At 46.9% G+C, this 15305-nt stretch overlaps 1 protein-coding gene across 1 annotated transcript in view; it reads right to left on the bottom strand.

Moving 5' to 3' along the window:
• Window positions 1-15305, bottom strand: part of LOC144935212 (dysferlin-like) — a 177616-nt gene that overhangs the window by 98692 nt on the left and 63619 nt on the right. The window contains exons 44-46 of the mRNA XM_078861724.1: window positions 15024-15115; window positions 4365-4535; window positions 2359-2501 (exon numbers count right to left, since the gene is read on the bottom strand). Of these exons, the coding sequence (XP_078717850.1) occupies window positions 2359-2501; window positions 4365-4535; window positions 15024-15115 (406 nt within the window). The remainder of the gene's footprint in view (window positions 1-2358; window positions 2502-4364; window positions 4536-15023; window positions 15116-15305) is intronic.

Below are 15305 nucleotides of genomic sequence, written 5' to 3'. Positions count from 1 at the left end.
ACTACCTTCGTGTCCCCAATGCTGATGCTTTCACACGGCATCATATACTCATTTGAGGCTGAGTCGAACTAGGGAAGGCCCAAGACCAGCTCACATATTCGCCGCTGTTTTTGGTCGTGATCGGAATCGAACTCGAGTCGGCGGGTTCGCAGTGCCGTGCGCTAGCAGCTCATGCTCGCACACCCTGGCGAATACTCGCACACAGGCACTTAGCATGTAGATACACACATGATGGGTACATAACACACCAAATACAAAGATACCCCAGATTGCTGCATAGTGCCATAGATTCTGTTAGCGAGCACCTATCAAGTAGTGCTGTAGGCACTGTAGCCCAGCAACATCTTCTCTCTTCAACCAACAGTGCTACGGTTATTCCTTTACTCTGAGTAAACCTAGGGGACGCCTACGCCAGATGTCAACTGCCACAGTCGCTGTCTATTATCAAGAATCAGAAACACATCACCTGCATCAGAGTGCAGTGGACTTAACGTCTGCTATGCCAATGCTCACATACACATCCATGTTCACACTACAATACTACAATTGTTATTTATACACCGTCTAAATGAGACTTGCATCTCAAATCTGCGCAACACACATGAAGTTCAAATTGAAGTGCACACGGCTATACACTCAATCACATGTAGGAAAGAATGCACAAACACAAGTTCGTATTTAATTCTGCGCACACACACACACACAGACGCACTCACACACACACGTGTGCGCAGCATGAGAATCCTCCCAAGCGAGCGGAGGCTCTGGCTGGAAACGGCCTTTATTTACTCACGTTACACTGTTGCGAGCAATCCATTAGGGCAGGGCCTGCCCAATTATGGCATGACATCAAAAACAGTGTCATTTTACAGCGCTGCCGCGGGCGCTGCGGCGAGCCTCCCGGAACGCGCACGCCGCATTCCTGCTGCCCTCGTCAATTCCCCAACCCCGATTTCCCGGACGAGACCCAGAGTGGGAACCTCACTCCGAGCGGGAACCTCGTGACCCCCGTTAACCCTCGCCCGGCCCAGCGACGGTTGGGATGCACCGTCCCAATCAACCGTGCCGACAAAATATTACCGGTTTTTATTTTATTTTATTATCCGGCCAGATGCCACTGTGGCAGATTGATTAACCCCGATCGGAGTTCGATTATCGGTCAGAGGTCGACTGGGCTCATCCCTTTGTGGTGGCTTGAATATGTACCACGTTTGTGGAAAGTTAATGTTCGTTGGATTATGATTGATATACAACCACCTGCCATAATAATGTGGAATTTAATCGATGGTATTGGCCTATTCTTGCAAATAAATGAGAACCAAGCTTGTGAGCTCATTACCTCAAAATTTCAAGTTCTGGTTTGAAATGTTTCACATTTATAATGGCTGGATCATGGAGACATCATGACATCTGTGGGACTCCTACCTGCAGGCCTACCAGGTGGCCCGTAGATTTCAGCGCTGTTCCAGATTTTTTGTTAGTTTCATTGAGCCATCAAATATATTAATAAAACAGAAAGGTATTGTCCAGTACCAGGCAATATGGGAAATATCTGGAACGATGTCAAGGTAATGCCAATATTTATAGTGACTATTTCGTGATGTAGGCAATCTCAAGACGTCTGGTCTTCTGAATTGTAAAGCAACACATGAAGGTGTTGGCATTGCGACAATATTGTCATTGCGATCCATGGACAGCGCAGTGGTGACGAGAAGATTGTACAGGAGTACAGCAGTTGGGTCTGCGACCTCTCTTGTTTTTAAAGCAACAAACAGCACCGTCAAAGTTGTACTAGATAAGCGTTAACACGATTCCTCCATCGAGCAAGGTTGTTCTAAGAGCTTTGGGAAAATGAGACGATGGGAGGAGGAGGGAATTCCAAAGTGGAGTGGCGCGAGGGAAGAATCAGAAAGAGGAACGCTGTGAGCGTCGTCCCCTCCCGTGTGCGGGATTTCTCCGGTTACTCGTTTCCTCTCACGTGCAAAGCACTTTTTAGGGAATTTGTCAAACGTCCTAAGCCGGAGCCTCCTGAAAAAAAGTCTCAATGCCCAAATAAGGCTTTCCTAGATAATGCACACAAAATTATAAATGTCGTATTCTTTGTTACCGAGATATAAGAAAGTATCAATAAACATTTACTGTTCTTTGAATTTTCCAGCACACGGCGTATATATCTCACGCGATCTAACCCAAAAAACCTCCATCGTGGATAATATTGCTCGCGAAAAGCCTACGTGTGACACCGGCGCACATAATGCAGCTCAAAAATGAAAAAACGGGAGAGAGGAGAGAGAGCGCGTCAGCATTGGACTGACGCACGACGCTCGGTATCAGCGATGGCGCAGAGGAGCCGCTCACCGAACTGCGAGAGGGTGTAGGCATCGTCCCCGAGCGTGAGCGAGCCCTCCTGGTACAGGGGCCCCGTCAGGTTGTGCCGCCGGGCGTGGTCCTCCAGCAGCTGGCTCGGCCGGCGGCAGTCCCGCCAGTGAGTGGGACCCGAGCTGCAGAGGGGCACGTGGCAATGGAGGTTCACATTAACCTCGTCGTTTTATCCGTCGCCTCGCCAGAGTTTCTCGCTTTTTTTTGTTTTCTCTCCCGGTAGGGTCGTGCACTGAGATGGACGTTTCGTTTTACAAGGGAGGTTGTTTTTGTAAGTGTGAGAAAAACGACATTTTCCAGAAATAAGAATGAAACAAATGAGGGGGAAAGCATTCAACGGTCTCCTACAGATGGGTTCAACAGCTCACTTGTTAAGACTCACATCTTGGGGACACCTCGCAGCCCAGCGGGTTTGGGATATTCGGACATTTCCAGCACTTTGCCTCCAAAGTTTTGGATTACAGGCCATGGGTAACAATGTTGAGCATCAAATCGCCACCATTATCATCATCGTCACCATCATCACCATCGTCACCATCGTCACCATCGTCACCATCATCACCATCGTCACCATCGTCACCATCGTCACCATCATCACCATCGTCATCATCACCATCGCCACCATCGTCACCATCGTCACCATCGTCACCATCGTCACCATCGTCTTCATCGTCACCATCGTCACCATCGTCACCATCGTCAGCCATGATCTTGTCACTGTTGGATGAAGGCCTGGCCCATCTCATGTGCAGGAATTGATCCCATCGTTCCAACTCCGCAGTGGCGTCCTCTCAGGCGTAGTGACGTACGAGCAGAACTAAAGTCAAGTACAACAAGTTTCCTAAACTACGTATTTGAGGAATAAAATGGGAAAACTGTAAAATATACACCTAATGTTGGTCCACATGCGGAAATAAAGAGGTTACCAAGGGCAGGATTAGATTGATTTTGGAAAACTGAATTTGATCATTTCAAGCAAAATACAATGTATAACCTCTAATGGCTCTTTTCGTGATTTACCAACCAGGCTTTGAAACTGCTGAATTGCAGATTGTGCAATGCCACCTTTCACGCCAATGCTCATTGATATAAGTGAAAACATAATTTTTTCAGTACAGTAATCAGTATGAATGCCTTTCAGGGCCCAAGGTTCACACGGTTTAATCCAACCTCAATAACGCCCTCCTGGAGCTCGTGATTATTTTTGGGAAAGTTAAAGATCCCATGGCAATATTCACAACATAAACCTTCCTTCACCTCGACAGTCCGCTGGGATAGCTCAGTTGATGGAGCATCGTGCTCTCAGTTGTGGGTTTGCGAGTTCAAATTCCAGTCAAGATCAACTCTTCCCATATCATCCCTCAGGAGTTGGTCAAATGCATACCACCTGTTGATTACCACTCTGTGAGAAGTCAACAGTGTTGTTCTATTCGTAGAGCATGATATATTTTACATATATGCACGCAAGACTGAGTGTGAAGAAGTCAAAGAGAAGATGAGAAAGAGAAAAAGAGGAAACCGGCTGAAATTTCGAGGTGGCAAGGTTGAGGGATGCAAATGGAGAAAAATTGTTGTTTTAAAAATAAAAATAAATATCAAGATAGGCATGCACATAGAGAGACCATTTTATAGAGGGAAGGAGTGGGGCACAGATACACAGAAGGCCAGACCAAGAGAGATACAAAAAGTGATACAGGGGTGATAAAGGGATAGCAGGGATATGAAGTTGATTGTCTCAGCCTGGCCAGCAATAAATGCACACACAAAAAAAAAAAACTTATTCAATTTGGTTTTTCCACATTAATCGATTTATCCCAGCTCTGTGATGTAATCTTCCGGGGGGCCATTTCTCGCACTCGCACAAGGTGGTGCGATGCTCACTGCGAGAGCGTCTTTCATCCCACGTCACGATCGCAGAAGCACAACTGGCATCCGAGCGCAGCGACAGCGCGCGTGCGGCGGACAGACAGAGATGTCGTACTCACACGCAGTAAGTCGCGGGCAGGCCGCAGCACGCTCCGTGCCGCGAGAGGTATCTGTTCTCCAGGTCGATGACCGTCTCGCCGATGTTCTGATCGCGGGAGAGCAGGTCGTAGTCGTACAGCCCCACGTGGAGGTCCTTCTCCAGGGGCAGGACGCACGTCACCTCGAACACCCTGCAGCGGGGCGACACGGGGGGGGGGGGGGGGGGTTCAGCAGGAGACGAGGCAGGTGGAGGGTGCAGGTGAGGAGGAGGAGGGCGACACCCGGCGTGGAATTCTGCACGACTTGAGGGTAATAAGTTGGGGCCTGAGGGTGGTGGTCAGTGTAAGTGATGACTGTGGGCCGAGAGTTGTGGACCAAGCAGAGATCCACGCCTGAAGGAACGTAAGAGACACTGAGCGTGTGCGTGTAAGGGAGCAAGTGTGAGTTTAGAGTTGGCATTACACTGAGCTGAGCAGCGGCCGCTCTGTAGTCACGGCGTCAAGAGCGTTGGTTCCATCCAGAGACACGCGGACTTCAGTTTCAAAGGGACGCGTTATTTTGGGAGAGAAACGTCTTCATACGTGACTTAAACACGAAAGCCTTAAATACTCACTTTGATGCAAAACCTGTATGTCAGGGAAATACAAAGCATAGGTACGATATGTATCAAATTGTATTGCAAAGTTGCTGCCTCCAAAAAAGCCAGTGGGAAAAATATATGTTCACAAAACCAGTCGTGTTTTTTAAAGAAAATCTATCATGTCTAGGCTAGACGGGACTCAGTGAAATTAGTGGTCCTAATCCAGGAGTGGAAATTCTACATTAATATGGCGGGGCCCAGTTCGTGCAAAGGATTTTCACTCTTGACCTCTCACCGAGTGGGTGCAGAGTGGCTCCTACATGGTGACCTATAATTCTAAATTTGAAGTTTTCGTGACTGCTAAATTTATAATAAGAATAAAAATAAAATTTAAAAAAATTTAATTTAGTTATTTTCATTTTTATCTTCATTTACGTGACTTTACCGAAAGAACCAAAGAATATGGTGACATATATTTGACTATATTTACATATTTACCAAGAATAACAGAAGGGCGAAGTTTTAGCTCGCTGATACAAACTCAACAAGGTGGGCTTTGCAGGGAAACTGAGGACATATATCATAGTTCAGCTTCCTGAGTCTTGGGTGGCTCGTTCTTTCCTCGTAGAGCACAGCTCGAATACATCACTTGTGAAGGCGTTCTTCTGTTCAATGTTTCATTATTTCATCATGTATGCAGTCGTGTTGCTGTGTAACTTCCATATTATTTTGGCCCTTTTGGTAAAGCGCTACAGTATATGCACAACGACTTTTAACAGACGTTCCCCGACATCTCTTCTGGACTCCTCACGACTTGACTTTCTAGGAGGCACAGCCGAGCATTAGTCACTGCCGTTTCCTTATCGTTGCGTTTTATAACAGCAGTCCTCGTCGTTTAGTGATTGAAGCAAAGGCCCATGGGACCCGCTTGTTCCTCTTGCACTGCTCGAACCTTTCATTCCCTCACTTTGTCTCTTTTCCTCAAGCTTTTATAATAACCTTCTCTATCCAATAAGCGTGGTTCACTCTTATCTATCGCAACTTTGACGGTGCGGTTTGTTGCTGGACGCTTAATGCTTTTGGCCCATTGGCCCTTTTCTCACCAACTTTGTTCTACCAAAGAGAAAGAAAAAAATGCAGTCGAGACAGATTGAGGTCCAGTGCCACGTCCCTATGGGAGATACTGAGCAGCAAGGGAGAGTGCAAGTGGCAGGGGAACTAATTCCATGGCCAAGAGTGGAGCGGGCTGCCCTCGCGACGATGGGGAAGGGGTGACCACGGGGCATCAACTCACGCCTCCCCAGGAACGAGCGGCGCCGTTGTGCCCCGTGCGTGAACTGCCTCTGTGCGTTTTCATGAGCAATCCTCAGAAATGATGAATTGCGGTCATGAAATAGACAAATGACTGCTCCATTAAAGCAGCGGCTGCGGCAGCAGCAGCAGCAGCAGCAGGCACAGCGAAGCACGCTAACATCTACCACATTGCTGCTTCTTCTGGGTCCAGCAGACAAAGCAGAAATGGGGCTACGGACCAAGATCAAACATTCCGCCTTTGGCTCCATGGCGTGGGTGAGTGCTTTGTGCGAGCAATTATTTTGGAGAGCAGTAGCACAGCGATTAGTGATCCTGACTAATTGAGTTTGCTTCTTAGCTTAGCTGCCAACTTCAGTGGCAGGTAGTATCTAAACCTATGCTGGACCTCCATTCGGTTGACTCGGCCTCAAATGACATGCGGTGTGTGAACAAGAGCACGAGGGAGACAACGGTGGTCAGGTAGGCACGGCGCTGGCTGTGCCACTCCCCTTGTGCCATTCTCTAATTGTGGCTCGAGGCCGTTCGTATGAACTTTATAAAGATTACCTGCGTAAGCAATCATCTTATGGGCGCATGAAGTGATGCAACACTCACTGTGAGCATTCCCAACAGAAATGATATTCCAGTGCCGTTGAAAGCGTCACTGAAAGTGCAAAATGGGATATAATTGCGATAAAATATCTCGTGAACGATTTTCATTTTAATTTCTTAAGAACTGATTTTTGTGTGTTGAGTTTATTGTCCTTCACCCACACCTCCAGTTAGCACGGTTGGTTATGGTGCGAAATAAGTTCAACGTAAGTACACCACCATCATCATCATCATCCATGGTCAATCCACTGGCAGATGAAAATCGCAGCTGCCGCCGCCGTTCACAAAATGTACAAACAGAGAAAATAAACAGGCAACATAAATAAAATACATTGAAGAAAACAAGAAGAGGTGCAAAATGACGGTGCAGGAGGCATCATCCACTGGAATTCACCGCGAATGACTAATCACAATGAAAAACAAAGTTTTTCACTATAAATCCTTTATATGCGTGGCATCGGTTTTATTGTATTATTCATTTCTGTTTTTCTTGAGTAAGAGTTTCATTTTTATCACATTGGTATTTTAGATTAAATATGAACAAAAAAAATTCCTAAAAAGTGGAAAATTTTGGATTTTTTACACGAAAATAAATTGTCACGCACAGCGAGTATGTATGCAAAATGTCAGCTCGATTGGATCACGGGAAGTGGGTTAAAAAACGACCGAAAAATTTGCACGGTCGTAATCGCGCAAGCAAGCAAGCAAGCGAACTTAATATAAAGGATTTAAAAAAGGGTGAGCGTCGCTTTTGTGCAACGCGCGGGCACGGCACAGCACGCGTGGCACGCGATCACAGGGAGGATCTGGACGAGGTGGCGTGACTCCAGCCAGACGTGCCGCCACCGTGGACTGTCTGGAGATGGCAAGGCGGCCAGGAGGCCTTATCGTCCACACCTCATGTTTGTATTTAGAAATGTTGTAAAGCAGTGTTCTTCACTGCAAGGCCCGTGGGTCACTGGCGGCCCCTGGTGGCCTTTAGCGCGGCCCCTGACGTGCGGCCCCCCGACAGTACACAACACGTGACAACACCGCCCCATCAGCGTCATCAATGTGCTGCTGCAAACCCCCAATGGTTTCAAAAGTGTTGGCGGCCCTCACGCTGACGACGTCTTATCGGCGAGTGCCCCCCCCCCCCCCTCTGAAAACGAGTAAAGAACACTGCTGTAAATGCAGCTTGCGTACAACTATTAATAACCTATCATTTACACGTATTTTTAATGCACTGCACCGTGGCACTCTTGAAGGCACGAGTTAAGCCAAGACCCTTTCAGAAAGATGCATCACACCGCGATTCAATTGTGCAACAAATTAAACCACCTCCACTCTCTACCTGTTTAGTAGGAGGGCCGCGATATAGTATTAGATAATATCCACAAATGCCGTATCGTCTGTTTTGCAAAATGGTCATATCAAAACAGTTGCTACGCATTACAAATTTTTCTGAACTTTCAATGGCCTACTCTCTCTTTAATAACATCACAGGATCTTTAACAATCCACTGTGAGTCAAACGACGGGTATTATTTGGATAATATATCTGCAGTATTAACCAGGGCGGCCGCTCGGTTTTAGCTGTGAACCTCTGCAACGAGCAGTGAACGCACCGGCACCACACGGCCAAGTCACTGCCTCTCTCAACATCTCCACTCAAGGTCGTTTTCAAAAGTGTCAGAACATTTATTTTTGTTTATGACTTTTTGAGCGGACGAATGCTCATTAAAGGTGTTCACGTGTTTTAGCGGCGCGGTAATTTCATACCTCTTGGATGGCAGAACAGCAGGCTACCCAATTGCGAGGTCAGAGATTAGATCGTGATCACGGTGCACTTTGCTCATTATTTCGGCAGAGGTGCTAGAATCAGGGCTACATCGATTTGGAGGGAAGTCAGCCGTGGATGTCCGACAGTTAATCTGACGCTCACCACAGGCTATTCAGAGTTGCCACAGTGGCTGAGGACTATCGCTGGAGATGAACATCACTCCACGTTTTGTTTGAGCGTGATATATCTATACCTTTTCTAAAGTTTAGCAGCTGATTTAAATTAAGTTTTTCAATTTGCAACAATGTGCAAGTCGATTACTAAATGCAGAATGTATGCTATTATGCAGCAGAAATAAGTGAATGTCATATATATTGCTTGGATACAGTGTTTTGTTTGAATATGTAATGAACCCATCGCTACAATGATAGATCTATTCCCAATAACAATAATTATTCAACCAAGAAGGCCTCAATTGAGTCTCAGGAGTTTCATGATACTTCCGAATGGTATGTTTTGCTAATTGCTTTTCGAGTGTACTATCGCTTGTGGGATGAGTAACGTTCTGAAGTCCACATAGATAACTTAGCAGCCGACTTGTTGTGCTGCAATATCACGAGACATCTGCCTTCCGGTCTAGGTGTCTGTGTGATGTAAATAATCATTCTGCAGTCCATCAACTCTGCATCCACGGTGCGACATTATAAACATGCCCCACCGACAGTGAACGCTAGCACGAGGGAAATTGAAACCGACATGTAACCCTTAGAAAACTAAAAGCCGATGCCTGTAAGTTTTTTTTCGAGAATAGAAAGATCCAGATAATTAAGACGAGGTGGCCTTATGAATAAAAACAATTCACCAGTACATACCATGAGCATCTATGCAATGGGGAAAGGCCAAGAATTGATGAACGCCTCCTGATGGAATGTGACGATGTTGGCCGTTCTGCCGCCTCGTGTGTGGCTGCCTTTGGATCATCAAAGGTGAAGAACAGAAGACGTTCCTCGGGTCACGTGCACACGGGTCCAGAATTCGCATGCAAACTACTGGGGCTGGGCTCCCTTTCCCCGGGGATCCGCGACACTTTACCAGAGCCTCCCTTTCAACCGGCCACGGCATCGCGGGCTGCAACAGAGCGGCGTGGTCACTCGCTTCCCTCGCTCTCGTCAACATCAGCACCGTGCTGTTGTTAAACAGAATGCACATCGATAAGCTGGAAAATGGTCAATATTGGCTCGGAATAGTGCAACCTATATCATCCTTCTCTACAATTGCTTCCCTCTGCCGTGTGGGGAAAGGAGGGAGAGAGGACGAGAGGATGGAGCAGGAGGGACTGGCCCCTTTGCACCACATTGCGTTTGAACCTTTGGGCCAAGAATCGGGTAATGCCCAGCACAGTTTAGGCATGCGTGCCCATTAGTAATGGAAACACAGCATCATTGCCACACGGGCTGTCGTTAGAGGTGGTAGGTATTATTGCTCAACGTAATGTAGCTATTATATAACATAACTGGATGAATACCGTACTGAGCGGTCGTTGGGGGGAGGGGGCGTGGGATTTGTTGACCATTACTTCACCGTGTTGGTCATCGTGGGATGGAGAAGATGGGCAGCATAGACACGGGAGCATAGCAATGTACAACACTGGAGTTTGTGGCACTGCCCTCCGCTAGCCTGGCCGATGTTGTCAACAACGTCTTGTTTGCTTAAACAAGAACGCCTCTCATTATTCATTTTCAGGAGGGTCTTGTATGAGATCATTCGACATTTTTGTTTTATAACGGATTCAAGAAACATGACTTCTTACAGAGATCCTCGAACTGGACCAGGGCTTGGCGTAAAACAAATGCCACGCAACAGCCTCGACGCAGAAGACCGACGCGCTTTTATTTGTTCTTTATTTATTCAGGAAAGGAAATGCTACAAAATCTATCAACATATTTCTTATTTTGTTGCCCACAATCTGCCAAGTTTCAGGTTGATTTTGTTTAACCAGATTAGGTGAAACTCAAAGAGGCCAGGACGAAGAGTCTCGTGACCTGGTGTCACCAAAGTGACAAAATAAAAATAAGTAAAATCAAGTCGAGCAGCTGTGTTGTTTTGTTCTGTCTCGTGAGAAACAGAAAGTACTGAACACGATTACATCGTTGTTAAATAATACATTCCCTGCAGCGCAATTCGAGTTGGGCAAATTATTGTTAGACTGATCATCGTACAGTTACAAATTAAGTTACGGAAACATTAAACAGATATAGGCTATCTTTTGTACTTTCTAAACAGACAAGCATATCTTCCAAGACTGCATGAAGGTTGCAGATAATTTTGACCATCGCAGTACCTCCCATGACGGGCAACTAATCATGAACCTGTGACTATGATTGATGGGACATTAAGGCCTCCAACATTTTTTATTTCTAGACGATCGTTCAAATGTGCTTCAACTGGCCCAACACACGAAGGCTCGGTGCACGATGTTAGAGGCTTTTCCACAGCCCTCGTGGCAAGTACTGCCAACAGAGGTAGCCAAACGACTGCGCTGCATTACCATCTCACATCATTTCCCTCGATTGTTCACACCTGGAAAGAGGGATTGTAGGGAACGTTATGGAATAATCCGCTGGTAAATGCCGTCTGCAGGCAGAGAAGTGCCGAACAGGTGGGTGGGAAGCCCCACTCACACAGAGTCCGGGGCCAAATCCAGATGTGGAGTTGTCCACACAACCGCCAAAGACAGGGGGCCCGATTCATTAAGCTATTTTGGCAATCAATCCACCATCGTGACAGTAATGTTGATTGTGATGATGGTATTGATGATTATGCGAATTATGATGATGATGATGAAGGTGATGGTAATGATGATGTTACCATTGTTGCTGCTGCTGCTGCTGGTGATGTTGCTTCTACTGCTGCTGCAGCAGCAGCTGAAGAAAGTGACTGCGAACTGCAGCTAAATATTACAATGGGAGTTCCTTGGGGATGTAGTCAGGTAGCTCGGGAAAATAAGATGACGTTCGAGCACTCGGCAAGTTAGAGAAAGAATCAGGATTAAAATCCAGCCAGGCATCAATATTAAACCAAGCTCTCAAGTTTCACGAGTGAATTAATGGTCTCAACCCCGCCACCAAACAATGCATAATATTACCACATTGTGTAAACTTTGCTTGATGATCGCGTTTCTGTGAAATCAACTTTGAGGACTCCAGTTGGCAGACACAACAAATGACAGTCATACAGTGAACTGCTCTTGATAGAGCAAAATGCATGGCTGCTGAGTGCCGGGTGATGAGGTGGGACGATTGCATTGATTGCCATCGCAGTACCGTCATGACCTCGTCTCTAGAAGTCCTGACGCGAGTTGAAGTTCCTGACGGCCCAGAGTGTTCCGTTGTTGGGGTCGCTGCATGACCCCCCCCCCCCCCATAACACGATTAAAATCCCAAATAAACAAGCAAAGTGAAAAAATGCATTCCAATTAAAATGTGTATTTTATTGTTTTTGCTTTTATTGCCAACTAATGAGTAACAAAGAAAATCGATTTGTCTCATAGCACGACTGAGAACTCATTTGGGATTTTAATTGCTGTAAATATATACATATGTATTTTAATGAAAACATTTTTGTGTAAAAAATAGACCAATAAGGGCCTCCGATATAATCAGAAGTCATGAAGGTGCATTCAATTACTGGTATGGTTTCCTATACTGGGTTCACGTCGTTCGTGAGCAGCAGCATTGTGGTTTCTGTATCGGCACGATGGATGTTGACGCTGTAAATAGCTGACCCCTGCTCCAGACTACCCAGTGCAATAATGTGTCGTGCAGGGAATCCGAGATAGTTCAGGGAGAAGGTTTAACATTGATATAGTTGGTTATTCAGACGTCACACCTACGAGAAGTACATTTTGTGGATGAAATGGGACCCAATCACAATGGGAAGTAATTTGATTGCCAACAGATTCCATCCACAATTCCATTCATCCAACGGCGTTATTGAGTATTATGCAATATTTTTAACACGTCAGTTACCCTTAAGCACTGGCAATTACTTAATCTACAGCATAACCATTTATTTACAATTTTGGGAGACATTTTAACTGACAACTGGCATACCATACCATAAAAGGGTGCATTTTTATGATGTCCCTACAAAGCAAAGTCTACCAGCTTGCCGTCAAAAACAAACAATAATGATCCTTAATGGGCTTGCACCTGGCTAAATAAGGAAGACTGAATTTAATTGTAGTGTTCATTGCGTCCGGCCAGCCCATTAGAGCCGAGGTCATGGCCAACCCAAGCCCATTAGATCAAGGCCCGAAGTGCACGCGATAAATTGAAAACACACGCTGCGGGTTGCAAGCCGGCACCTGGACACACTGACGATCAAAGACGAACGGCCGCATAAGTCGTGATTGCTTTAATTATCTGCCTAAGAAAGGCGGGCCCCCAACCGCGCTGAAATGCACTATTATAGCGGCTCGGGTGTGATCAATCAGGGCGCGTTAAGCACCGCGCCGCCACCGCTGCATGGCTCGCATTTCGCGACGGGGAAAAGCGCCCCCCCCCCCCACCAGCCCGAGCACCTCCTTCATCCCTTCACCCCCTCCACAGCATTTCCAAGAAGCCACCTCCCATCCGAAAACGAGAACCAGGTTTCTAGAAGTAAAGGGCGGGCGGGCGGGCGGGCACGCGCTCGCGTAAATACCACGTAAATAATCGATGAACGTGGCCTGGCACAACAAGTGACGCGATGGCTGGGGTAAGCTGTCAGGGTTTGAGTATTTTATGGTGGCATTAAAGCAATGCCCAGCAGGAGATACCACGGAGGCCAGCTCCAGATGCCGCAGCAGATCTGTCAGAGTTGCCCCCCCCCCTGGACGTTCTTCCGACGTTTACGATATCGCATTTGTTTTGTTTGTTATTCATACGTATCGCCTTCAACTGAGCGGTTACAATATTACAAAGTTGCTGCGGATTCAAAATGGCCTTCCCGTTGGTTCACGCGACTGAAGAAGTCACACTTTGACACATTTAGACATTGACAACGCTTCCAGGATTGGGTTGCTCGTGCTGTAGTGCTTCAGTGCATGCTGAACACACTTTACAACTTTACAACCATTGCCATCAACAGACACTGCTGTCCTCGAAAAGGAAGTAGCGAATATTGTTAAGCATCAACCGTTCTTCATGGCAGCAAAAAGGAGAGACATCGTGTTTGTAAAGTGCACTTACAATGTTGTCGTTAGTTACGTCGCAAATGTCACCAATTCCCTCTTTCTCCTGCTCTTTGCTATAAAGAAGACACGTTACTCAAAATATTTCAAATATGTAGATAATTGTTGCAGTTTCTTAATGATGGTGGTAAAACTATATTCACCTGAGCAATGGACAGGTATTAGTATTGATACCACTTGCTCAGACCCTCAGTTGTCATGGAAACAAGAAGGAGAAAAGGAGCTGTCAGGCACCTCTTATCGTGGAGATGATGGAATGGACCGGGACATTTGCCTGAAAGGGAAACTGCGGATAGACGTCAAGAGATTTAATCATCTTGAAGCGTCAAATGTTAAAGTAAAACAATAATACAATTTGCTGCTCAGGCTGATCAGTGCGGGTAATGGGTGCGTCGTCAGGCTCGGAGCACAGCTAAACACTGCGCCACCATTCCACATCATCGCCCGCAATCTGTTCAACTACGCTCAAACAACCCTTGTGGCTGAAATGGCGCGGGCAAGCCAGCAGTTGATTGACAAAGGCCTGTAAATGTCAAGGTAATTGTCGATATATGTTGGCATTTGGAGGGGGTCTTACTTGTGTGACAGCCAAAGGTAATGCTCCTATCTCGCCGCGAGCTCGTGACTCCCTGCACCCCGTTGCTTGCTCGATGGTTGGAGTGGGGAGCGGTCGTGTAGCGGTTAGCGCACTGCGCTACAAACCCAGACACCCGAGTTCGATTCCTGGTCAAGGCCAACACCCGCGACGATTATCTGACTCGGTTCTGGGCCTCCCCTAGGTCGACTCAACCTCAAATGAGTACCTGATGTGATGTGCAAACATCACCACTGGGGAGCCAAAGGCGGCCCGGTGTGGTGATGGCCACCCAACCCCTCGTGTTGTCGTGCCGGCCTTCATAGGTGCTGCTCGCAAACAGAACTTGCTCCTACAGTCTGTTCGTTTCTCAGTCCCCTTGTCCTGGTGAGGGTCACGGCGGAAGCATATTGAGTAGGGCGGTCCAAACCTCCTTTTCCCTGGCGACAGACTCTAGGTCTTCCTGGGCAATTCCCAGACGTTCCCAGGCCAGCCGAGTGACATGGTCTCGCCAGCGTGTCCTGGGCCGGCCCCGGGGTCTTCGCCCGGTCTGTTAAGGCTTTGTTTTCTTCAACGTGTTACCAAGCGCTTCAATAAGGTGAACACTATTTGTGCGGGTGCCTCACCGGCCAAACACGGGGTTGAGAGTGTTGGGGATGTAATGGTCCGCATCGTCCACCGACTTCTTGCCCAAGGTGATCCGCACGTATGGGTCGCACTGGAGAATACAACATTCCAGAGCGATATCGTGCAGGCAACCATTCTAAACGGGCAACAAGGTGATGCGCACGTAAAATCCACATACACGAGCACACACATACAGGGAAACATTTCCACGCAAGTAACTTTTGTTCAGAATTACTTACTGCCAGGGCAAGTGCCGTTCGTAAGTTCCAATAAAGGTCAGC

The sequence above is a fragment of the Lampetra fluviatilis genome, chromosome 12 (genome assembly GCF_964198595.1).
Source record: "Lampetra fluviatilis chromosome 12, kcLamFluv1.1, whole genome shotgun sequence".
In the NCBI taxonomy this organism is placed as follows: Eukaryota; Metazoa; Chordata; class Hyperoartia; order Petromyzontiformes; family Petromyzontidae; genus Lampetra; species Lampetra fluviatilis.
The sequence above is the reverse complement of the archived record's forward strand: the minus strand, read 5'-3'. Positions and strand labels throughout refer to the sequence as shown.